The sequence below is a fragment of the Poecilia mexicana genome, unplaced genomic scaffold, assembly GCF_051168715.1.
Source record: "Poecilia mexicana isolate PSO_F unplaced genomic scaffold, ASM5116871v1 scaffold_14, whole genome shotgun sequence".
Classification (NCBI taxonomy): Eukaryota; Metazoa; Chordata; class Actinopteri; order Cyprinodontiformes; family Poeciliidae; genus Poecilia; species Poecilia mexicana.
Genome location: NW_028263383.1, coordinates 20,418,920 through 20,445,095, shown reverse-complemented (window position 1 = coordinate 20,445,095; position 26,176 = coordinate 20,418,920). Strand labels below are relative to the sequence as shown.

The 26,176-nt window shown below is 41.6% G+C and overlaps 1 protein-coding gene across 1 annotated transcript; it reads right to left on the bottom strand.

The window, feature by feature from the left end:
* Positions 1 to 5,965: 5,965 nt before the first annotated feature.
* On the bottom strand, positions 5,966 to 15,388 carry LOC106926493 (dual specificity protein kinase CLK2-like). Its single transcript, XM_088012332.1, has 12 exons — positions 15,095 to 15,388; positions 10,907 to 12,368; positions 10,478 to 10,640; positions 10,071 to 10,137; positions 9,822 to 9,935; positions 9,515 to 9,681; positions 8,374 to 8,468; positions 8,104 to 8,233; positions 7,931 to 8,013; positions 7,768 to 7,847; positions 7,295 to 7,382; positions 5,966 to 6,603 (listed from the first exon to the last, which is right to left on the bottom strand). Exons 2-12 carry the CDS (start codon positions 10,982 to 10,984, stop codon positions 6,232 to 6,234), a joined length of 1,437 nt encoding a protein of 478 aa, XP_087868458.1. The 5' UTR covers positions 10,985 to 12,368; positions 15,095 to 15,388; the 3' UTR covers positions 5,966 to 6,231.
* Positions 15,389 to 26,176: the final 10,788 nt, after the last annotated feature.

Genomic DNA, 26,176 nt, shown 5'->3' with positions numbered 1-26,176 from the left:
GGGGAGATGAGGAGGTTATGAGGGCTGCAACAAACTGCCCAGATTGCACACAACGGTAAATCAACATTGAATTATAATCAGAATGGTTGATTTTTGGTTGAGGTCAACAACTGACGGTTGATCAACCATCAAACAACCATCCACCTCCAGCCAAGTAACCAATGTTGAAACTGTGTCATTGAGTCAATGTTGTTTTGTGGTTGAAATCTAATGAATGAAATGCTAATGTCTGATCAACGACTGATCAATGTTGAATCAATGTTGAATCAATGTCAGCTCTTTTGCCACACCCCTTCCCCTCCTCTCCTCCTCATCAGAGCTCTGGGTCAGAGCATTTTATTAGTGAGTGGGGGGTATTACATTCTAAATTAACCTCTATAAAGGATAGTGGGTGAAGATTCATTTCTGTACATTTTCTTTCTTTTTCATAACAAAGTCCTACTGACCATTTGTGTGTGATATATTGACACAAAAACATCTACAACTTACTACAAGGAGTGGAGCGGTCCACCCCCACCATTTACATGAGTGGGATGTCCCAAACACACAGCCACTTCGCTGTTGGCTTGTTGGCAAAAGATGTTAATTCAATGTTGAATTGCCATCATGTGCAATCTGGGCAGGCGCAGAGCTATGGGGGGGGGGCTTAAATATCTGATTATAGACTGAGAAAGTCTACTGCCTGTTGAGAAAGGTCTATTTAATGTTAAAGTTACTTTCCCTCTATGGAATATATACTAGTCAGTCCCAGTGACCGTTTCACTCACGGTTTAGCCGATGTGTTTCCTGGGTAAAGATCAACCAAAAAACGCAGACCAACCTCCCCGCCCCTCGCTCAACAGTTTCTGGTAGCGCAGGCGATAAACGTCAGGGGCCTGGTGATTCGTTAGGGGTCCGGTAATTAGCCCCGCCCCCCGGCCCAACGCTGACTTGTTCCACTAGTGAATCTGGGTACAGAACAGAATCACAACTGTTGTCAACACATAGTGCTTAAGTTAAAACGTGATTAACCCTCACCTAAAAGGGGTTGTGCAGTGGTGGCGCAGGGGTTAAGCACAAACCACAATCAAGGACTCAGTCCTCAACACAGCTGTCACAGGTTCAATTCCTGACCTTGGCGACCTTTGCTGCATTACCCCCCCTCTCTCATTACCCACCTTCCTGTCAATTAACTATCAAATAAAGGCCACTAGCCAAAACAATCTTTTAAAAAATAAAATGTGAAAAATGAAAAAACCTCACTTAAAATTAAAGTTGTTTCACCCGATTGAGGGGTAGATGGGCCCAGGTGGGGGGAAAGAGGTGTGTGTGTGTTTTTGGTGGGTGGAGGGAAGGGGGTTGGGCGTTTGAATGGCAGGCGGTGGTGAGGGGTGCAAAAAACACCTGAACACTTTGATTACTAGTGTTTCCCCAAACCTTATCCTCAAGGCAAACTGACCTGCATGCTTTCAGTTCAGCAAAACCTTGTTAATCAAATGTTAATTAAAATCATGTGTGCTGAATTAGGGAAATGACTAAAACTTGCAGGGCAGTGTGCCTGGTGCCAGTGCTGAAAAACATTGGATTCGATGTGGCATTTCAATCAATGAATGTTAATTGGCTAGAATTGAATGGTTGTTTGATGGTTGATCCAGCTTCTGTCATTGACCTGAACCATACATGCAGCCTTTGTGATCATAATTCAACATTAAATTAACATCGTGTGCTATCTGGGTAGTTCTTCCCCAAACCTTGACGTCAATCAAACTGACCTGCGTTTTTTCAGTTCAGCAAAACCCCGTTAATCAGACGTCAATTAATATCATGTGTGTTGAATTAGGGAAATGCCTAAAACTTGTAGGGCCTGGAGGACCAGTGGTGAAACACACTGGATTCGACGTTGGCATTTCATTTATTTGATGTCAACCACAAAACAACATTGATTCAATGACACAGTTTCAACATTAGTTAATTGGCTAGAATTGAATGGTTGTTTTATAGTTGATCCACCATCAGTTGTCGACCTCAACCAAACATGCAACCTTTGTGATGATAATTCAACATTGAATTAACATATTTTCCAACAAGCCAACAGCGAAGCAGCTGTGTGGTTGGGCTATCCCACTCATGTAAACGGTGGGGGTGGACCGCTCCACTCCTTGTAGTAAGTTGTAGATGTTTTTGTGTCAATATATCACACACACACAGTCAGTGAGAATTGTTATGAACAAGTAAGAAAATGTACAGAAAGGAATCAGCACCGACTATCCTCTACAGTGGTTAATTTAAATGTGATAACCCCCGCTCAGTAATAAAATACTCTGACCCAGAGCGCTGATGAGGAGGAGAGGAGGGGAAGGGGTGCATCTGACATTGATTCAATATTGATCAGATGTTGATCAGACATCAGCATTTCAGTCATTAGATTTCAACCACAAAACAACATTGATTCAATGTCACAGTTTCAACATTGGTTACTTGGCTAGAGGTGGATGGTTGTTTGATGGTTGATCCACCGTCATTTGTCGTCTTCAACCAAAAATCAACCATTAATCAGACTTCGGCATTTCAGTGACCAGATTTCAACCACAAAACAATGTTGATTCAATGTCACAGTTTCAACGGTTTGATTGGATGGTTGTTTGATGGTTGATCCACCGTCATTTGTCGACTTCAACCAAAGATCAACGATTCTAACTATTTTTCAACATTGATTTAACATCATGTGCTATCTGGGTTTTCATGCATTTTCTCAGTATTTGGTAGCATTGCCTTTGTTCTGCATAGCTCACGTCAAACGTTTTGAGTTTCCTTCAAGCTGCTAACAATAGCTTGCCTGAGTTCTGATCCATTCGACTGGGTCAATCTCTATAGAACTGAGATCAGGGGTTTGTGATGGCTGAAGCATTGACTCTGTTGTCTTTAAGCCATTTTGCAACCACTTTGGCTGTATGCTTAGGTTAATTGTCCATTTGGACTCATTTGGACATGAGCCTTAACTTCCTGGTGGATGTCCTGTGATGTTGCTTCAATAATTCTACATAATGTTCTTTCCACAGGCTGCCATCTATTTCATGAAGTGCACCAGATCATCCTGCCATAAACGTCTATCGATTTGCACATTTCAGACCAAAATATGTTCATTTCTGGGAGAGAGAACCTGTCTCCCTCCTGACTGGATGGACATTCCCATCTTGTCTGTACTCGCATATAATTTTTTGTACAGATGAATGCGGCACCTTTGAGCATCTAGAAATTGTTTCCAAGGATGAACCAGACTGGTGCAGCTCCACAATTTACTTTCTTTCTTCCCTTAAACAGTCATTGCAGTTTAAAACTTTAAATACATTTAGTTTGGATTGGCCCATCTCCTGCATCTGCTGTTGCATCATTTTCTGTATTTCCTGACTTTACTATTATTAATATAAGTACTTCTAATATAACTGCATGATCTCACTAAAAATTGCTAGACAACTACAGTAATTTTAGACAGTAAAAAAAACAGTATCATAGTTTTGCTATGTTAGAGAAATAATGAACTTACTATTGTGTTGCTATATCTCATGTTTTTGGTTCTATGTTTTCTGTCAAAATAATAATAAATTATATATTCTAAAGAAACTGATCTTAAAACTTGCAAAACATTTTTAAAAATGAAATTAAGTTTAATTCATACATAATTTTCATTTCATTTTTTTAGAAAATGCCTGCTGGAAGTAGGCGCCAGCATAAGGAGTGAAAATAGTCTCAAAATATCTGTGCGTGTGTAAAAAGATTTGTGCGAGTTGGATGAACGTGTTAAAGAATTATCATTATTTTCCCACCAGGTGGCGCCACAGTTTCCTCTCTCTACATCCTTCATCCTTCAGTTTCTCTCATCACGGTGCAGTTGCATCTCAAAAGACAAAACATTTAATTAGCCAGAATATAATTCAGAAGTTAATTTATTTTTTTATCTAAATTCAAGTGATAGTCACTAAGTGATGTACTTCACACCACTTTTTAATACAGACAGAAAGTTAGAGTGAAATACATAAAACTTTTAGACACTGTTTAGCCAGTTTTCTTTAAAGTTATGATTTTTGTTGATTAGCAGAACCAAAAAGCAAGCAAAAGGTAGGCAGTGTTGCAGTGAAAATTAATTTTAATCAGAAATATAAGGAGACAAAACTCATGAAACTGGAGGGAAATCAAGAGTAGTTTAGAAAGATGTGAGGAAAGAAACGTGTATGGTAACAACACACTGTCTGCTTTTCCACTGACCATAAAATTGCACAGTTTGACATTTTGAAAATAAATTTGTCTAATGGGAACACAGCAATTTTGAAAAACTTGATTTTTGATTTGTTTTTTTTAAGTTTTGCCACTAAGGTGAGGTAATCCTTTTGGCTGTATCAAAATTGGTTGATTTCATAAAACTACAATGGAAACACTTTTTTCACATCATACGAGCCACATGATCAACAACCAGATGTTAACATTGGCGCAAACATGAAAAAGACAACATGAAATCATTTCTTATTGAATGAGAACACCAAAACTTAAAAAAAGCTGTTTTCATTGACAACGATTTGGGCACATTTGTAAAAGAAACACAGCTAGTGTGTGATACGACAGTAGAGCTCAGTAGGAACAAGTGAAGCTGATTAAATGAATGTGGAACAGCTGCAGGGCAATGCAAACAGGAATGCTCTCACAAACACAACAAAACCACATGTAACAAACATTTCTTGGTTGTCGTAGCCCAGGACTGCGTTCTCGTTAGCTTTGCTCTGGTTGCTGCTCTGGTTGTTGCTCTGGTTGTTGCTCTGGTTGTTGTTGTGGTTCCTGCTGCGGTTGCTGCTCTGGTAGTTGCTGCGATTGCTGCTCTGGTTGTTGCTGCGATTGCTGCTCTGGTTGTTGCTGCGATTGCTGCTCTGGTTGTTGCTCTGGTTGCTGCTGCGATTGCTGCTCTGGTTGCTGCTCTGGTTGCTGCTCTGGTTGTTGCTCTGGTTGTTGCTCTGGTTGCTGCTCTGGTTGTTGCTCTGGTTGCTGCTCCAGTTGCTGCTCTGGTTGTTGCTCTGGTTGCTGCTCTGGTTGTTGCTCTGGTTGCTGCTCTGGTTGTTGCTCTGGTTGCTGCTCTGGTTGCTGCTCTGGTTGTTGCTCCGGTTGCTGCTCCGGTTGTTGCTCTGGTTGTTGCTCTGGTTGCTGCTCTGGTTGCTGCTCTGGTTGTTGCTGCGATTGCTGCTCTGGTTGTTGCTCTGGTTGTTGCTCTGGTTGCTGCTGCGATTGCTGCTCTGGTTGTTGCTCTGGTTGCTGCTCCGGTTGCTGCTCTGGTTGTTGCTGCGATTGCTGCTCTGGTTGTTGCTCTGGTTGCTGCTGCGATTGCTGCTCTGGTTGCTGCTCTGGTTGTTGCTCTGGTTGCTGCTCTGGTTGTTGCTCTGGTTGCTGCTCTGGTTGCTGCTCTGGTTGCTGCTCTGGTTGTTGCTCTGGTTGCTGCTCTGGTTGTTGCTCTGGTTGCTGCTCCAGTTGCTGCTCCGGTTGTTGCTCTGGTTGCTGCTCTGGTTGTTGCTCTGGTTGCTGCTCTGGTTGTTGCTCTGGTTGCTGCTCTGGTTGCTGCTCTGGTTGTTGCTCCGGTTGCTGCTCCGGTTGTTGCTCTGGTTGTTGCTCTGGTTGCTGCTCTGGTTGCTGCTCTGGTTGTTGCTGCGATTGCTGCTCTGGTTGTTGCTCTGGTTGCTGCTGCGATTGCTGCTCTGGTTGTTGCTCTGGTTGCTGCTCCGGTTGCTGCTCTGGTTGTTGCTCTGGTTGCTGCTCCGGTTGCTGCTCTGGTTGTTGCTGCGATTGCTGCTCTGGTTGCTGCTCTGGTTGCTGCTCTGGTTGCTGCTCTGGTTGTTGCTCTGGTTGCTGCTCTGGTTGTTGCTCTGGTTGCTGCTCCAGTTGCTGCTCTGGTTGTTGCTCTGGTTGCTGCTCCGGTTGCTGCTCTGGTTGTTGCTCTGGTTGCTGCTCCGGTTGCTGCTCTGGTTGTTGCTCTGGTTGCTGCTCCGGTTGTTGCTCTGGTTGTTGCTGCGATTGCTGCTCTGGTTGCTGCTCTGGTTGTTGCTCTGGTTGCTGCTCTGGTTGATGCTCTGGTTGCTGCTCTGGTTGCTGCTCTGGTTGTTGCTCTGGTTGCTGCTCTGGTTGTTGCTCTGGTTGCTGCTCTGGTTGTTGCTCTGGTTGTTGCTCTGGTTGCTGCTCTGGTTGCTGCTCTGGTTATTGCTCTGGTTGCTGCTCTGGTTATTGCTCTGGTTGTTGCTCTGGTTGCTGCTCTGGTTGTTGCTCTGGTTGCTGCTCTGGTTGCTGCTCTGGTTGCTGCTCTGGTTGCTGCTCTGGTTGTTGCTCTGGTTGCTGCTCTGGTTGTTGCTCTGGTTGCTGCTCTGGTTGTTGTTGCGGTTCCTGCTGCGGTTGTTGCCGCGGTTGTTGCCGCGGTTGTTGCTGCGGTTGCTGCTCTGGTTTTTGCTGCGGTTCCTGCTGTGTTCTCAGTGGGCAGAAGAATGGATGCCACAGCGCTTCTTCCAGAGTGATCCGCCTGTTGACGTCATACTCCAGCATGCAGCTCAACAGGTCAAACAGCTGCTTCTCCTCCTCATTGTTTGTTCTCATGTACTGCTAAAAAAATAATAAACAAATATTTTTTTCTTCTTTTGGATTTAAAGCTGATGCATGCACATCTTTTTAAACAGCAATTACTGTGTTAGTTTAAGAATTGGTTCTGAATCCAGCCAAGAAATGGAGCCATACTTTTGTTACAGTATGTTGTCTCTCATTGTGGGAATGTTTAAATGTTTGAATTACATCACAGATTTCAGTTTATTTTTGATAGTCACACCTGATTTCCAGTAAACACAGACTGTCACAGATTGTTTTCAACATGGCAAGAAATGTGCAAATAAATGTATCATGCACATACACCAAGTGTTACCTTATTGTTACTTCATTTCATGCAAAATCGCTGTCTGCACCGATGAAGATTTACTTAAGCAAGTCTGCTAAAGAGTGACAAATACAAATATTCAAAATAATACCAGGATTTATAGCTCTACTTGCTTTGTTAAAACAAAAACAAAAAAACAAAACTAATAAAATCTTTGCTCTCTGTTTTTTGAAACACTGTGATATTTATCTTGAAAGGTGCTACATAAGTAAGGTTTTACTTACTTAAACTACTTTGTTTTGTAACATTATCGGTTTAATAAGATATTCATTGAAAATTTCTTCCTAGAACAATTACAAAAACTGCCTATCTGTGTGTCGCATGTAACTGGGTTAAACGGGGGCAAAAAATACATTTTTGTTTTACCGTCAGAGGCTGGCAGTGTTTCTCAATATCATCAGAGGAACTCGCACCATTCCAGCTTAAACGCTCATTTTTAACAAACTTCTTCTTCCTGCATGTCACACAAACATAGCTTGTAGTAATTCAACAGCAATAATAGACAGACATCAGTTAAAATATGCACTGCGAGGGCTTTTGTGCATCAGCTTGCATGATTAGTTGAAGAGAATACTGTTTGCTGGTCTTAGCAACTGTTAGAAAACAAGAGTTACAGACAATACAGTCCTTATTATATTTTGATTATTGTTTTCTTGTTAAAGTTATCATCTGCATAAAATAGCACAAAAACTTCCAGCGATTTCCCAAAATTGCTGAAAAGATCTCCTAAAATCATTAATCAGATTTTGAACATTTAAAACATTTTTTGTCAGTGGATGAAATGTTCAAATACAGCAGAAACAATGACCGTGTCATTCTGGACAGGATGTCTACTGGACCTGGTCTGCTTCAGAAGACGGGGTGGAATCGGTCCCAGGACCCTCTCCATCATGGCCAGATGTTCTCCACAGTCATGACTCTGAAATAATACAGATAAATGTTTGAATAAAACTTTCCACTGTTTTGAAGTATGCCTGAGTTTGTGTGTTTGTGCTTCTTTACAGGGAACAGTGTTTGTCCGAGGTAATACTCGATGAGAACGCAGCCCAGACTCCACACGTCACATGACTGGTTCCAGCCCAGATCTGAACACAAACACACTATTTGATCTTTTTAAAAATACTCACACCTGAACTAATTTAGTTTTTAATTAAGGATTTGAGTTGTGAGCATACCCAGTATGACCTCTGGCGCTCTGTAGTGCCGCGTCGACACCAGAGTCTCATGGTGTTGGTGGTCAAAGGTAGCGGTGCCAAAATCCACAACCTTTATGTCTAGACTCCTTGGTTTTGTGTGCTTACACTTCTGATACACACACACACACACACATACACGCATGCACGTGGGCACACACACACACACACACACACACAGACCTAAATGTCACACCTAGGTCAAACTTTGAATTAATATTACAGTTGTGGTGTTTTGAGGGAACTCTTTACCGTCTGTTGGCTGCACTCCGTGTCGCAGTCACAGCTGACAAACAGAATGTTCTCAGGCTTCAGGTCTGTGTGGGTCAGCTTGTTACGGTGCAGAACTGTTGAACAGAAAACAATAAAATGTGTGCATATATCCTAACACAAATTGTTCTAGCTTTGCTTAAGAAGTGCAAAGCGAGACTTCATTCAAAAGACAAGAAATTTGTACATTTAACTAAGAGTGGACATGCAGATGACCATGTTATTCATGGGGATTAGAGATAACAGCTATCATTGCTAAGCTAACATCTGCAAATGCTTTAGACCTGCTCTAAAAAACACTTTTAACAGTTCAAACACCAATTTTATGTGAAAAAGCTAACGTCTACAGTCTTCCCAATCTCCGGTCTTAAAGATACAGCCAATCAGCCTAAAAAAAATAAATAGTGCTCCTGGATTGGCTGGTTTGCAAATGTCCTACTTTAGCACAATGTCAAGTAGCATCGTGCTAAAGTAATTTAGCTTTCGATCCTGCATTTCCTTTGAAACATTTTCTTTAAAATCTGTGAATAAAATGCAAATTCAAAGCTTGTAAGATCAGAATCACAGGAAGTGTTTATGTTCAGTCTGTGGTGTGAAGCTATGGAATGGTTTTACTGTGGAATTCAGGCAATGCACATACATGACAATTCAGACTAGAAATAGTCTACGCTAAATATGATGAATTCTCTTGAGATATTATATTCTTGTTGTTGGAGAAGGGATTGGTTTCAATCAGTTTATACTCCTACCCACTCCTTGAACATTTAGGATTTATTGTATTACTGTCATTTTGTTTGAAATTTATAGCATTCAATAAACATCAAAATAATCAAAGAAGAGAATCTGCAAACACTGAATCACAAATAGGCAGGGGCAGGGGCGCAACGACATATTATTCAGGTGGATGCGAAAACATAAATCGGCGGTGGCGCCCCCCCCACCCCCAAAAGGAAGGTACCTAAGGGTGAAGGACTGTATGTTTACGGTCACTCATAAAATCATGCTATGGGAAGCGATGCGACTGCAATTTGTAAAACCAGCAACAGTCAGAGGTCACATCCACAACCTTCAGCATGCCAACATTCAGGGTTAGAAGTTTACAGGATTCACCATGTGAACTTACAGCTGACCGCTCTAAAGATCTGGAAGGCTACGTGTCGGATCTGCTCCACACTGAAAGGGACAAAGTCGTTCTGTCGCAGGAAGTCGAAGGTGCTGGGACCGAGTCGCTCCAGAACAATGCAGATGTGGGATTTATGCTTGAACCAGTCCAACATCCTCACACAGGGGCTACCAGGACAGAGGAATGCACAAGGACTTTAACTACCCTTATGACTGAAGGACTCAGCTGTCTAAAAGTCATTTCCTGTGGTGCCTAGTTTGACTCTAAAACAGAAAATAAACAAACTGGTTCAAAGCGAGTTCCTCACAATCTGTTGTCGTCGTCCAGGCTGTTGATCTCCTCAAGCACGGTGATCTCTGATCTCGCAACTTTACAGAAACTCTCAAACTTCTTCACAATTTTTACAGCCACACGCTGACCTCTGTGGAAAGTGTGCACAGACAAAATGACAGAAATATACAAGAGCTCATTTCTCCTGCTGTGGTCTAAGTGAGAGCAACTAAATAAGATGCGTTTGGATGATTACTGTTGAGCCCTGATCAGCATGCATGCTTACCTGTATCTGTCAATACACTCTACTACTTTCCCAAAAGCTCCTTCTCCCAGCGTGGAAGAAATTTCATCTGGCAAGAACAACCAGAGAGATTTTTAGTTTATTTTGTTTTCTTGAAGTTTTCATTTTAACAGTCTGTCTTGTGCATGCCAAGCTGATATTTTTCTTGAGTTCAGTTTGTTTCTCCACAACAGCTATTATATATTGTATTCCTCTCCAATGCATGTAGATGTCATCCATTTATTTCTAATTCGAGTTTTCCTTCATATATCTGGAAATCTTGAGGCGTTTTACCCCAAATCATGATGCTGTTCATGGTCAGGATGCATGTGTGCTTCGTATTTGGAGTTCATTAATGAGATTAAAACTACAAAAGAAATGTTTGAAAGGTGAAAATCAGTGCTACATACATCTGTCTTCCAACACGAGGCCGATGTGATAGTCCAGGTTTCCGTCGTCTTCGTTCTGTCTGGTCTCTCTTTGTTGAGTTTCCTTTGGTCCGTCATCTGCAGCAATGGGACTGCTGTTATGGAAAGACGCTGATTCAAGTTGGACTGAGGTGTCTTTAGACTGCTGGGTAAATGCAGCAAGAATGAAATTTATTAAAAGTCACCAAACAACAAAAATTTAACCCAAATGAAGCGGTTTATAACCTTTATTCAGTTTGTTTCAGTTTAAAATGTACAACTGAAAAAGAAAAGTTACTGACTGTTATGAAAAAAGAATCCAACTTCTGAGAAGTACATTTCTTGTGTTGCCTGCCAGAATTTATATACTTTCCTTTAAAAATCAGTTAAATTTCTGACTCTTGATTTTAGATTGAACAAACTTTATTTTACCCATTTGGAGACATCCAGGATGGGCTGTTGGGTCTTCTTGAAGCTTCCTGACTTTGAGTCTGATTTAAACTTTCTCATTCGAAGGGGATTCAGGATTTCAAAGTAATTTAATCAGACAAGCTTACCAGAACACATGAAGATTTCTTTCTGTTTTTCAGCTATTATTGAAGTTCTGACAGAAAAAGTCTTTTTTTTTTTTTTTTTACATTAAATACACTGGAAAGAGTTACTGCATCTTTAAGGCATACAGTTAAGCTCATCTAGTGTTTTGTAGCATAAATTATGGCAAATAATTCTGAATCACTTGAATCTTCTTTGCTCAGGTGGGATTTTGCAGCTAAGATGTCCATTTAAATCTGAATTATATCATAAATAGTTCAAAGTGTTGTACCTTAGAAACAAACTTATAAAAAAATAAACTGCAAGACTAACTTTTAGACAGAAAATCTTTACCTCTCCAAGAATCATTGTCATCATTTTTTCCCATAGCTCGACTGTTCACACCCAGAACTTTGTCCCACTTTGTTCCTTTTTCTGTCAGAACTTCAATAATAGCTGAAAAACAGAAAGAAATCTTCATGTGTTCTGGTAAGCTTGTCTGATTAAATTACTTTGAAATCCTGAATCCCCTTCGAAAACGTCCAGATTCAGAAGGTTCTAGATGGGAAATTTAGAGAATTACTGAAATAACAGGATGTTATTGTATCTAACATGTAATTTATTACAATATTTATTGTAAGATTGTCATATTTACTTTTTTTTTGTAAATTTGTCTTTTTTCTCATTTATTCATTTTCTGTGCATATTTAAGCTTTCATTTTCTTATTTCACACTAAGCATTTTCCATTCACTTCAGTTGCATCCTGTTGAATTAAACTCCACTGAATGTGGCTGTATCACCAGACAGAGCATATTGATTGATAGCGCTCTCTGGTCCATCACTGTTCCACCTGTCAGAGCTTCTAATGTATCTTCATGCAGTTAAAGCCTTCCTCCATCCCTCTTCCACAAATAGCACACATGCCGGTCAGAGCAGAGGCTTCTTTCACCATGTTGTTTCTCTTCTGCTTTTCATCACCTCCTTCACTTCCCCTGCATTACTTTAATGTCCTTTCTGGCAGCTTAACAGTTTTACTTTTAAATAGTTTTATAGTAAAGTGTTTTAAATATGTTTTATTTTGTTTGTTTTTTTGAGGTGCAGAGCAGCTTTGCTTTTTATAGACGATAACGTGAAGGAGTGTTGTGCATTCCCTGGAAAGGTTTGTCCTCTTCCCTCTCCTGGAAACAGATCTTGGTCTTCACGCCCAGGCCGGCCCAGCTGCCCCTCCTCTACTGTAAATCAGCAGCGAGGAAGACTCAGTCCTCCTGACAACACGTCGGATTTTTTGTCACTCACTTTAGTTCCTCCCAGGCTCACAAGACACCAGCCGGCGCCAGGAGCTCGGTGTCACTCTGTTTACAGCTTGATGAGCAGAACAAGGCTGCAGTTAGAAGTCTGACTGTCAACACCAACAGCAGCAACTTTACAGGACAGAAACACTCATGTTTGCTCTGTTTCTGCAGGTAAACAGGTTCACTCTTTACAGCTACACAAAGTTAGTATGAGAACACCCCTCCATCCTCTCAGTGTTGTCACCTCCCTAAAATAATGGTCTTTGTCACTTCTTGCCAAACCTGATTTTTGACTGGGGCCATTATTATAGGAAAGTGACCACGTATTTTATTGGGATTTATGTGATGTGCCAACACATCATATAAAGTGGAAAAGAAGTGATTCATAGTTTTCAATATTTCTCAAGATTAAAGCTGTAGTATGTAACTTAAAAAATAAAATCCATACTTATTAAATCTGTCACTATGTCGTGACAGTATAATGAGAGAGATAAGTTGATCAAAAGAAATAGAGCGTCTGAATCTGAAACTGGTTTGGAAAACTCCTTAACTCCATTCCATGTCATCCGTGTTATTGTTTCACAGGTCATCTGATATGGCTAAAATTAGAGTGTTTGACTTTTCAGGAATCAGATCAACTCCACTGTGACGCACAAAAGAAAAGTTTTGCCTCGATACCCAACAGCTGTATTTGACTGGAACCTAACAAGAGTCTGAGCTGTGAAAGGCGATCGGCTTTCACAGCTCCAACAATTATCCCTGCTAATCTGACCGATGCTGTCACTACCACATTTTCCTGCAATTAGTGACCGCCTTTGAAATATCAAGAAGGATCTAAGCACAGTATCTTATTGCTTACAGAAAATGATCTTTGTTATTGAAATGCATCTTGAGTTTCTGACTGTAAAGTTCCAGGTTGTTTCCCTGGTTTCCCAACAATGTTTGGCTTATGTTACTGTTAATAATTATGATTAGTGATGGATTATTATCAAAATTATTAGTAAAGTTAAAGTCCTGATCATCAGGAATAATTAGCCAAACACATTCTCCAAACACTAACAGCTTCTCTCCAAAGTTTGAGAATTTATGAATACAATACTTTAGCCTTACAGTCAAAATATAGCTTATATAATGCACTTTGGTAGTTTATAACTACCAACATGTAGTTATAACCATGCAACTAAACTACTGAGCCAAAAGGGAGAAAATGAACAATAAGCAAAGGATCAACTCAACTAATTAATGAATGCTGATAATAAAATAAAGTGAAATAATGAGGAATAACTGAGAGACTAATTAAGTAATTAAGTAGAAGTGTTGCTCAGTATGCTGGAAGATGCAGTTCAGTAAAAATAAGGCCAAAGATGGGAAACGGACATCTAAAACACTCTGTATATTCTAGAGAAATCTTTTATTGCAGTAGGAAAATCTCACAATGAAAAATTTAGATAAATCCCACCTTTAACTTAGCAGTGAAAAAAACCCCACAAAAAAACACATCCCAAACCATAAAATATCACCATTATTACTTTACTTTTTAAAATTAATCCAAGTGTCTAATAAGAAAAGAAAACAAGTGATCCAACTTTTAAAAAATGAGTTAATTTGGTACAAGTAATTAAATTAAGTTTATCCAAGTAAATATGTTAAGTTTATTAAGTTGTCATGTTAAAGTTAAACAAACCTACATAAAGTAAGCTTGACAAACTTAATTTGATTACATGTCACAAATTTACTCATTTTTTAAGTTGCAGCTCCATTCTCTTTTTTCAGGGTAGGACTTTCTGTCAGTCATGACTTCCTGTTCCCTGGAGTTCAAATATAATGAAATGCAAAGGTCCTTTTCTTAATGCATGCATCAAAATTGAAAATACAAGTGAATGCATAAAATGAGTATGCAAATAAAATCTCAAGAAAGTAACGTCTGTAAAGCTCAGAGTCAAAGCAGCAAATAGTGGGATCAGAAAGTCTCCAATTATTCGTTTTTGTCAAAAGTTTGTAGCTCATGCCAGTAGAAATGTGAACGTGTGGAGTTTATTATTATTGTGACAGAGTGTAAATATGACTTATAGCTCAGTGAAGTTGAGCTATTTAAAAAATAGATTGCCAAATTAAAAGAAAATGTAGCAATTTAGTCTGGAAGAACCACAGTATTATTTCTGATGAAATATTGCAATATATATATATATTTTTTTTAAATAAATGTTTAAGTATATTTTTTGGCTGTCCTTTTAAAGGTGGATCAAAGTATCAGAATAAATTATTCTGAACAAAAGTAATCCTGTATTGCCAAATCTATATTTTTTATACAATTTCCTAGTAATTCTTAAACCTTTGCTTCTTTAACAAAGTTTTTACTTGATATACTTTTCCCCACAAAAGCTCAGTGCAAAAAATAAGAAAGCCACATATTTATTTATTGTTGTTATTGTTGAGGAGTTTTACTGTTATAAATGTGAATGTCGGATTATTATTTCTTTAAAAGTTTAAAACAGTTCTGCTCCTTTGATTCAAATTTTTTTACGGATTTGACTTAAAGCTCAAGTTTTCGCAAACATCACGATTTGTAATAGACAACTTTACTTCTGTAGTTATTATTTTTGCTAAGTTTTTCTATTTGACTACCCTTCTCCCTCTAAAAGGATATAATTTCATTTAGCTTAAAGCCTAAATAAACTCTGATTTACTCTGATCTATTTCAACCCAAGGAAGTGATGAGAGCGTTTGAAAAAGACTCCTAGTTCTGCTTCAGAATCGTTTTCCTGATCTCAGAATGAAATGGATTTCCTTACTTACCTGACGTCGCTTCTGGAGATTTTCTCCAGTCTGCTTCGTCTCTTCTCGTCTGTCTATTTGAAACATTTTCCTTCATGTTGTTCACCTTCCTCTTTCTCCTTCTCCTCCTCCTCCTCCCAGCAGCCACGCAGTCACTTGTTGCCACGAGGTGTGGCTGCCAAACAGGGAGACACAGATATGGCGTTCATGGTGGTGCAGTAAAATATCAAGCCAGCTACAGAAAACTAAGCCACGGACATTCCGGTGTCCTTCGAGGGCAGTAAAATCCTCCGCCAAGTGCGGTGAAAAGATAGCTGCTCCTGCTGTGACCCCTGGCCCGGGACTGCATGGGCTCTTCTTTCATGGAGCAGAAGAAAACACGGTGTACTGAAGCTTATCTGGAACTCATGATGCACTGTATCATGAGTTTTTTTCAGTACTGAAAAAAAGAGATTGAAGATATGAGTTACTTTAAAACTAGATTTTAATCCATATGACTTGGGTCAGAAGTGTGTCTCCATAGTTTGGCCCATTGCTCTTGAAAAACTGTTACAAAACTGGGGAACTGAGATCAAAGCTGAGCATTGTCTGGCATGTTAAGAGGTCAGACATTAGCCAGGAACTGTGATTGTATTATTTTGTGCCAGATCAAATTGGACACTCACCTTCTTTTGTCGTCATCTGGATGAGATGAAGCACTGTACAACTACAGGCCATTCAAACTATTTTTATTGTGTCAGTCAACATTGTATTTTCCTCAAAGTTTTGGAATCACTTGTTGTTTTTGTTTTTTTGTTTTTTAAGAAAACTGCAAAACAACTGAAACACTGAGTTCCTTTAAATCAAGATCAAAAAGTTGTTGTGTTGCTGAAATAAACCAAGCTGTAATTTCCGTTCTAACCAATAGGAAAATTTGATTGCAGTAGCTGTGTGCAACCAAAAGAGGGCAGCACTAAGATGGTTTTAGGCCAAAAAATTTAAAATATTTATACAAAAATGTCCCAGTTGGCACCAAACATAAAGATATTACTTACTCTTTATGTGATTTATTTATTCTGGAGACTATTTTCTCCTAAAATAAATTCATTTTCGCACACATTTACTTTTTCCTACCTTTGATTTGGTCCTATGCGTTAAAATCCATTTTCAGGAATCATGCACTGCAAAACAGAATTAGATTAATGTGACCTTTAATTAAACTTCCTACTGCCGACTTTTAAAGGTCTCTACTAGAAACGCCCCAATAAACTATATTTAGTTTTACAACTGGGAGCTAATTGAAATCTGACAACAATAAATTTATGACCAAAACACTAACTGAAGTAGTTAGTGAACAAACTAGCAAGGAAACAAAATTACTGTGGTTCTGTTGAGGAGTTTGTCTGTGCTGTGGAGCAGTGGCGCAACTACACATTATTCAGGTGGATGCGAAAACATAAATCGAACGTCAGGGTGAAGGAGCGACGCTGACCAACAGCCCCCCCAGGCGATGATACGTGAAGTGTAAAAATAGCTACATTTACCTCGTTATGTGCGAGAGGTGATGCGTGATGCGCGCTGAACTGTATGGGAAAACATAATCGGCGCGTCGGACCCTCCAGACGGGGTTTTGGCGCCCCCTCTGGTGCTGCGCCCCTATGCGTTGCATACGCTGCATACCCACTTTTTGCACCTCTGCTACTACAAAACATGAGACAGTACTGTGTCACATCACACTACTGTGATGCTGCGCTAGGTGAGAGTCCAACTGGTGAACACACAGGTCTTTGATAAAAAACTTCATCTTAATCGCTATGAATGTTGGAGAAGGCAAAAACTGACCTGTTTTGAAGTTACATCTGTGGTAAAACTTTAGTTAGTTAATGGCTTATAAATTGTTACAGTGGGCCAGAAGCTTCTTGCCTCATGTAACAGGGTTTCCATGCGGGAATAAAAGGTAGTAAATTAAATTAGCTCAAATTAAGGCCAGTAAAAGGTAGTAAAAGGTAACAAATAGAATTTGACTTGGTAGTTAATTTTTCAATAAACATTTCATGACCGCTTCAATATATTTAGAATTTTACATTGATGCTGACTTTTTGTTTTAAGTTGCTTTAACTGTAAGATCTGTATTAAAAATTATATCTACTCCCAGGACCTGAGCTGATGTTAACAGACTCGATTGGTTTCGCTGTCTGATCTGCTGTGAGCATGCGTAGTGTTGGAAGCGCCTAACGTTTGAGACTAGTGAGTCACCATGAGAAAATATACGTTTTCACGACTTTGCTTGGATGACCAGGTGACAGACAATCACTTTGTAAAATATGAAGAAAAAACTATAAATATGACCTCGTGACTGCGACCAAACCGAGCGGAGCATCTACCGTTCATTCGCAGCAGATTCCTGCGCCGGGGAGCAGATGAAAAGTAGGAACTTTTTTACACTGAATATGGGAATAGAAAGGTGGTTAAACCCTTCTGGGTTAAAGCGGTGGACTTGCTGAGTAACTGGTTGGATGTAGCGGTTCCACTGACACTTGCCCTATGCCTGTTGGGAGATGAAACCCAAATGACAGAAATGGGTAAGGCAGTAAAGTGCCCTACCCGTTGGCCCAAAGCCAGTGGTTCCCTGGCCCCTCCTGTTCCGGCGAAGCTGCGCAGATCACTGCGCAGACTTGTGGGAATAATGCATTTAGTGCCCACAGGTTCTATTTTTTTCATAGCGCATGCTCACTGCGTGCTATTATTAGCCCTAGCAACAGTTGCCATGCTGCTGACAATGATGTCATCAGCATGACTTCAAATGATGTCTGTGTCATGAGGCCCTTCTAAGGATGACTTTGTGATGTCATAGAGTCCATGACATAACCAACTGATCAGTTAATTCTCTGATCAGTCGACACAAATCAGTTAACAAGTCAGTCAACACACAATTCATTTGGACGTTTTAGCTCAGCTCAGAAAAGATGACTGACGAAAGCCCGCAGAGAGAAATGGATGTGAGGCCTCAGGTCTCATTTTGGACAAAAGTAAAAAAAACATTGTCCAACAGAGTTCATCCTGGACAAAGAAGTCCAGATTACAAGAAGAAAAAATTTCTCAGTGAACTTCTGTGGGCAGTGATCGAAAAGGCCGCAGATGATCCAACTCTGCATCTGGTACGACAGACATTTGAGGAACAGCACAGAAAGATTTTGACTCTGCTTTTGAGAAAAACTGGAGAAATAAACGTGGAAGTACTCTCGGAGGTATCGGAAGAGCTAAGTGAACGGATTTTCCAGAGTACTGCGAGAGATGCATTTCACTTTGCCTCTGGACTGCATTTAATTGCACTGCTGGGTTACCCAGAAGGACATGACGTAATTGTGGAAAAATTCAAGCGTCACCTGGAGAATCCTGTTCCTCCAAAGAAAAGGTTTAAGTCTACGAAAAGTAAGATCAGAAAGACGTTTTTTCCTAATGAGGACTTGTACTCGGAAGACAACTGCCTGAGTGACGAGTTTACTAAGGCAGGGATGGATCCTGAAGAGTTTTTGAAGGAAGCGAACAAGATGGGTTTCAGACGTGGAACTGAAGATGAAAGGAGAGTCATGGTGGAAACGATTCTTTGGAGACTGATTTATAAGTCCAGTTTCAGATCTAGTTATGGAGGTTACCAAATGAAGCACACCGAACCGGTACATAAAAAGCTTGCTCCGAAAATCTGGGAGGAAGTAAAAGACATTGATTTCGTCTTTTTTGAGGATATGGAACGAAAACTCTGCCGAGATATCTTACAACTTCTCTGGGGCAATGAAGATGTGGTTCGAGAGTTGTTGTTCAAGATGATAAAAAGTGACAACCCGGTAGTTATGTACAAGGTGGTGGAGAGCTTCAGAAGGAACCTGGCACAGCCGCGAAAAGTCATTCTCCAAGATAGCTTCCTTCAGAAGACATGGAAGATCATCAAGAAGGCTGCCTGTTGTGGAGACGCTTCGGACACAGAGGAGAGGCAAGAACCCTTTGGGCATCTCAAGTTGGTTCACTCAGTGGTCAGATTTGTCTCCGAGTCAGGACCTGCCTCCGAGTCAGGACCTGCCTCCAAGTCAGGACCTGCCTCCGAGTCAGGACCTGCCTCCAAGTCAGGACCTGCCTCAGAGTCAGGACCTGCCTCCGAGACAGTACCTGCCTCCAAGTCAGGACCTGATTACGAGTCAGGACCTGCCTCCGAGTCAGGACCTGCCTCCGAGACAGGACCTGCCTCCGACTCAGGACCTGCTTTCGAGCCAGGACCTGCCAACGAGACAGGACCTGCCTCCGAGACAGTACCTGCTTCCGAGTCAGGACCTGCCTCTGAGACAGGACCAGATTCCGAGTCAGGACCTGCCTCCAAGTCAGGACCTGATTCCGAGTCAGGACCTGCCTCCGAGTCAGGACCTGTTTCCGAGTCAGGACCTGCCTCCGAGTCAGGACCTGCCTCCAAGTCAGGACCTGCTTCCGAGTCAGGACCAGCCTCCGAGTCAGGACCTGCCAGCGAGACAGGACCTGCCTCCGAGACAGTACCTGCTTCTGAGTCAGGACCTGTTTCCGAGTCAGGACCAGCCTCCGAGTCAGGACCTGCTTCCGAGACAAGACCTGGCTCCGAGTCAGGACCTGCTTCCGAGTCAGGACCTGCCTCTGAGTCAGGACCTGCTTCTGATTCAGGACCTGCCTATGAGACAGAACCTGCCTCCTCATCAGGACCTGCCTCAGAGACGGGACCTGTCTCCGAGTCAGGACCTGCTTCCGAGTCAGGACTTGCTTCCGAGTCAGGACCTGCTTCCGAGACAGGGCCTGCCTCCGAGTCAGGACCTGCTTCCGAGACAGGACCTGCCTCTGAAAGAGGACCTGCTTCTGAGTCAAGACCTGCCTCCGAGACAGGACCTGCCTCCGAGTCAGGACCTGCTTCCGAGTCAGGACCTGCCTCCGAGTCAGGACCTGCTTCCGAGTCAGGACCTGCCTCCGAGTCAGGACCTGCCAACGAGTCAGGACCTGCCTCAGAGTCAGGACCTGCCTCCGAGTCAGGACCTGCCAACGAGTCAGGACCTGCCTCAGATTCAGGACCTGCTTCCGAGTCAGGACCTGCCTCCGAGTCAGGACCTGCCTCAGATTCAGGGCATGCCTCAGATTCAGGACCTGCCTCTGAGACAGGACCTGCCTCTGAGACAGGACCTACCTCCGGGTCAGGACCTGCCTCCGGGTCAGGACCTACGTCTGAGTAAGGACCTGCCTACGAGTCAGGATCTGCCTCCGGGTCAGGACCTGCCTCCGCGCTAGGACCTGCCTACAAGACAGGACCTGCCTCCGGGTCAGGACCTGCCTCAGATTCAGGACCTGCTTCCGAGTCAGGACCTGCCTCCGAGTCAGGACCTGCCTCAGATTCAGGGCATGCCTCAGATTCAGGACCTGCCTCTGAGACAGGACCTGCCTCTGAGACAGGACCTACCTCCGGGTCAGGACCTGCCTCCGGGTCAGGACCTACGTCTGAGTAAGGACCTGCCTACGAGTCAGGATCTGCCTCCGGGTCAGGACCTGCCTCCGCGCTAGGACCTGCCTACAAGACAGGACCTGCCTCCGGGTCAGGACCTGCCTCCGAGTCAGGACCTACCTCAGAGTCAGAACCTGCCTCCGGGTCAGGACAGACCTGTGAGACAGGACCAGCCTCTGAGTCCTCATGCCTAACGGTGTTTCCAGGATATTTTGTCACCAATGAAGAGACTCATTGTCAGAAGTGTCAAGACTGGATGCGTTTCTTCAGGAGAACTTCACAACTCACGGGAGTGGATCATTATGGCCTTTAGAGTGCTTCCAAGTTTTGGGTCTGAGAATACCTGAAATGTTTAGTCATCCGCTGTTACAGTCAGAGCGAGGTGGGTAGAGCCTACTGAAGAGTCAGGATGGGGGGCTCAGGGAATGGTGGCGGACTGGGGGGGCTAGAGTATAGTTAGAAGGGGTTCGACGAAGAAGGAGAGAAGGTGGTGGGGGCGGACTCTGGGGGGCGGATGTATTGTTAGGAGGGGCAGGGGAAACGTAGAAGGAGGGGGCGAAGGAGAGATGTTGAGGGTTGACTGGTGTACCATTAGAAGTGCGAGGGGGCGAAGAGGGTGGGGGCGGGGGTCTAATGTACCGTTGAGTGCTGGGGGGACGGACGGACGGCAGCGTCAGGACCTACCTCAGAGTAAGGACCTGCCTACTGGACAGGACCTGCCTCCTAGACAGGACCTGCCTCCGAGACAGGACCTGCCTCCTGGTTAGGACCTGCCTCCAAGACAGGACTTGCCTCCGAGACAGGACCTGCCTCCTGGTTAGGACCTGCCTCCAAGACAGGACTTGCCTCCGAAACAGGACCTGCCTCCTGGTTAGGACCTGCCTCCAAGACAGGACCTGCCTCCAAGACAGGACCTGCCTCCTGGTCAGGACCTGTCTCCAAGACAGGACCTGCCTCCAGGTCAGGACCTACCTCCGGGTCAGGACCTGCCTCCAAGATAGGACCTGCCTCCAGGTCAGGACCTGCCTCCGGGTCAGGACCTGCCTCCGGGTCAGGACCTACCTCCGGGTCAGGACCTGCCTCCGGGTCAGGACCTACCTCCGGGTCAGGACCTGCCTCAGAGTTAGGTCCTGACTCCGAGTCAGAATCTGCCTCTGAGATAGGACCTGCCTCTGGGTCAGGACCTGTCTCCGAGTTAGGACCTGCCTCCAAGACAGGACCTGCCTCCAAGACAGGACCTGCCTCCTGGTCAGGACCTGCCTCTGGGTCAGGACCTGTCTCTGGGTCAGGACCAGCCTCCGAGTCCTCATGCCTCACGGTGTTTCCAGGATTTTTTGTCACCAACGAAGAGACTCATTGTCAGAAGTGTCAAGACTGGATGCGTTTCTTCAGGAGAACTTCACAACTCACGGGAGTGGATAGCCTTTAGAGTGCTTCCAAGTTTTGGGTCTGAGAATACCTGAAACGTTTAGTCATCCGCTGTTACAGTCAGAGCGAGGTGGGTAGAGCCTACCGAAGAGAGAGAATAAGGGGACGAGGAAACGGTGGTGGACTGGAGGGGCTAGAGTATAGTTAGAAGGGGTTCGAAGAAGGAGAGAAGGTGGGGATGCGGACTGTGGGGGGCGGATGTATCGTTAGAGGGGGTGGGGGGGTCGGGGGAAGCGAAGATGGAAGGGCGACGGAGAGACGTTGAGGGTTGACTAGCGTGCTATTGGAAGTGCGAAGGGGCGAAGAGGGTGGGGGGGTCTTGCGTACCGTTGAGTTCTGGGGGGACGGAAGTTAAATTGGGGTGGAAATACGAACAAACAAACCTAATGTGTGTGTGGGAGGGGAGGGATATATCTATCTATCTATCTATCTATATATATATATATATATATATATATATATATATATATATATATATATACACACACACACACACGCACGCACGCACACACACACACACACACACACACACACACACACACAGTAGAAACTACTGGGTTTAAAAATAACCCAATTCGTATCCCAGCGCTGGGTCAAATATAAACCGACCAACTCTGGGTTGTTTTAACTCAACTAGGTTGGGTTGATGATTTGACCCAGCACATTGGGTTATGGCAACTAACCAAAGATTGGGTTAAATTGACTTGTTTAATTTGGTTAAATTGACCCATAATTGGGTTGAAACTCATAGCTCAACACAAGGATTATTATACCACTATAGTTGGGTAAAAAACAAAAAATTTATTCATATTAAATTTCACTAAATAAAAACAAGACTAAAAACAATCTAAATTTAAAGTTTCTTTTTATTTCCATGTGATATATATATAGAGAGAGCCAGCAGATTTCATTTACAAAAGTTACAAAACGTTAGTTGTTTCAAAAGCATATAGTGTAGCATCCCGGTTGAAAGGATGATCTCTCAAACTGATGGTTCACGTTTGTTTATTCAACAGCCTTTGTACATGAACACACCGTAAGAGCTACAAACATACAAATAAAATACCACTCTTTGTGGTTCTAACCTTTTACCTTAACCTATAAACCTTACTTTAAGTAATAACATTAAACTTACAATACATGTATTTAATTAATATTGCTATATTACAAATTAACCAAAACATATTCCAACTGTTCGACAGTTAATCAATTAACACTATCTGTAGCGGCAGTGGCGCAACTACACATTATTCAGGTGGATGCGAATCCCCCCCTCCCCCAGGGAAGGAACGTCAGGGTGAAGGAGCGACGCAATAACTGTTAAGCACGCAGTTACTGTTCAAGTCAGCCAAAATGTTATGCAGTTTAACCCTTTATAATTGTACTACAGTATTTTTGTAAAAATCCAAATGCAAAAAATACTTACTTGGTTCATTCTAATTTCTTAATCTTTTCTCCAAGTGGGATTCTCCTTGTTTTGTAAAGATTTTTTTAAAAATGAACCACTGATATTGCCACAATTTATTTTGAGTAATTTTTCTGTGTCTTTAATAGAAAGTGTTTCTGACTCAGTGCTTGTGTCCTTCGCTGTGTCTCTTTCCAGGACAAAGTATTTGGCAAGACTGTTGTTGCTGTAAACTCTATTTTTTTCTCCTTTTTTCTTGAAAGTACTCCTGACTCTGTGGTTCTGTTTTTCTGTCGTTGCAAATGCCAACTTATGCTGTAATATTCAGGAAAATAGATATGAATTCAACCTTTTTGTTTCATAAAGTATATTAAGATGGCTTAAGTTTGAGAAAAGCAAAATCTACAGTAAAAATAAACTGACCTGAATTTGCAGGAAATACGTCCACGTGAATCAGTGTTGGGAAATATTAGAGGTGAAAAGGAAAGCAGGTGACAAATTCAATTTTCACCTTCACACAGCTCGTTGTTACAAAGAATATGATATCAATTTTCATTTGTATTGACATGTGGATGCCAAAAATTTCAGCTGAGATTGGAAATTAGTCATCAGACAAACCAGCTGGCATTCAGACAGCAGAGTGTCGATAGTTGTTGCAATGAAATGAGGAGGGATGAATTGTTCAGCTAACAATCTTCTGTTCTTCGACACTTTGGATATTGTCCATATTTGTATCTTTAAAAGCATTTTTCCATTTATCATTTCATTCTGCAGCTTTCCAAGGTTGGTTCCAGACATGAACTTCACTACAGACGTTTTGTCCGACATTTTGTGGTTTTATCGGAGACTTCAGGACGTGGATCCATCCAAATTTACTACCAAATTTAGAATGAGCTTTGAAATGCCACTAAAGCATTAAATGTGCATCATCTGCATTTCCAAGAATTGGGTTGTTGCCAAAAAGCTGCTCTGAATAGTTTGATTGGAGGAAAAAAAGCACTCCATGAAACTATGCATCATAAATCACACATGAAGTCAACCATTAAGCCTAATAAAAAGCCTCTCTCTGTCTTCATCACTTTCTGCAGCACATTAAATATTGAAACATACTAACCACTGGTTGAATAAATAACTGCCTCAGCGTAAATTACTAATGTGCATTCCTTTGATAAATATGTTATCTTTAAAGTAGTCTGGAATTTAAAGTGAAATAAACAGAAAAATGTATTATGTAGTATGAGATCAGAGCACTGGGAGAGTTGTTTAATTTTTTCAGAAATTGGAACTGATTAAATTTTTTCAGGGTATGTTTGGAGTTTGAAGAAAGCTGTATTTTACATTATTATGAGATAGTATCTCATTATAATGAGATAATTATTTTTTATTTTTTAACAGAGTGGCGGAAATGGGCTTCCATACATTACTTCACATGTATCAAGCTTTTCATTTTATTCACTAGTTTTTCACCACCTTCAGTTCTGTGTCAACTCTGTCATGCACTGTCAACTCCGTCAGATGGACTTTTTGTTGTTTTTTGTTTTAAATAATATTTATTTTGTTTCTTGAGAAGCATTTGTCTGTAGAATGAGTGAAAATATTACTAATAGGATATTTTTAAAATCATTTTAGATTTATTTTTGTCAGATGGTGATGACAAAGTTCTGGGTCAGGTAGATTAAAAATGTAATTTAAAAAAAAAAAATTGCAACTGGGAGCCTGTACCTTAGCATCTTTACATTTCCTAAACATTATTTGTCATATTTGCATACATAAGGTTAAGAAATAATAATAAAAAAAAATATGGGAAAATTAAAACCCATTTTGTCTCTATTCTCAAGAATCACTGAGGTTTATGACCCTACCCGTTTTGCACATTTCAGTTATTTTGCTGCTTCTTTGTAAAATTGTTCATGCTCACTGATTGGATGGAGAACATTTGTTAACATCAATTCTCAGTTCTTGGCACACATACATATTGTGATTTAGTCCTGGACTTTCACTGCTTTGGCTGTATATTTAGTGCAGTCGTCCTGCTTCACCCCATTCTCAGTTCCTTTGCAGTCTCTAAGCTGTTTTCCTCCAGGATTGCCCGGCAGCACAAACTCTTCCGTTTTTCTAACTACAAACTAAAACAGCCGATTTCACCTCATGATTATGCAAAACAAACACTCCAGAGATTGTATTCAATCTTCCCAGTTGGGAATTGGTCCTTTTAAGTCTCGGGATGTCCAAATTATTGCCGGTTCAAAATACAGATTACATCGCATGACAACAATTCTGCTGAAAAAAAAAAAAAGTATTTGGTCAGAATTTGTTTTGACATTATGCTTAGACATCAACACTTTAAATGGCTATTGGTAACACAGAATAATTGGAAAACTGCCAAATATTTAAAAGTTATTTGAAAAATGTGTGAGTGCATATGACATTTTTGATGTTTGGATAAATTTTCTAGGTAAAAATTAAAAACATTCAAATATATTTTCTTATAAAATATCATCAGTCACCAGATATCATCTGATTCTAAATCCAATTTTAATAGAAATTTAATGTCCCTCCATATTACAACACTTGTTTATGAAGAAATGTATCCAGCAACATTTTCTCTGAAATTCTGTAGAAGAAACCCCACAGCAACGAGTCGATGTGAAGTCTGAATTGATTTTGTGCTGATTTAATCTCTTGATTGAACAGCTGTTAATATTTGATTGCTTGTATTGATAAGCAACCCGATTTTTGCAACTCACTGTACGCTGTATTGTACATTGAGTCAAACAGTCTTATT

Excerpts from the sequence above, each read along its gene's own strand:
- LOC106926493 (XM_088012332.1), bottom strand. The coding sequence starts at position 10,984 with ATGAGAAAGTTTAAATCAGACTCAAAGTCAGGAAGCTTCAAGAAGACC. Across the intron at positions 9,682-9,821 it reads CTGGACGACGACAACAGATT|CCCCTGTGTGAGGATGTTGG; the intron begins GTGAGGAACTCG and ends CTGTCCTGGTAG. Across the intron at positions 8,469-9,514 it reads GATCTTTAGAGCGGTCAGCT|TTCTGCACCGTAACAAGCTG; the intron begins GTAAGTTCACAT and ends TCTGTTCAACAG.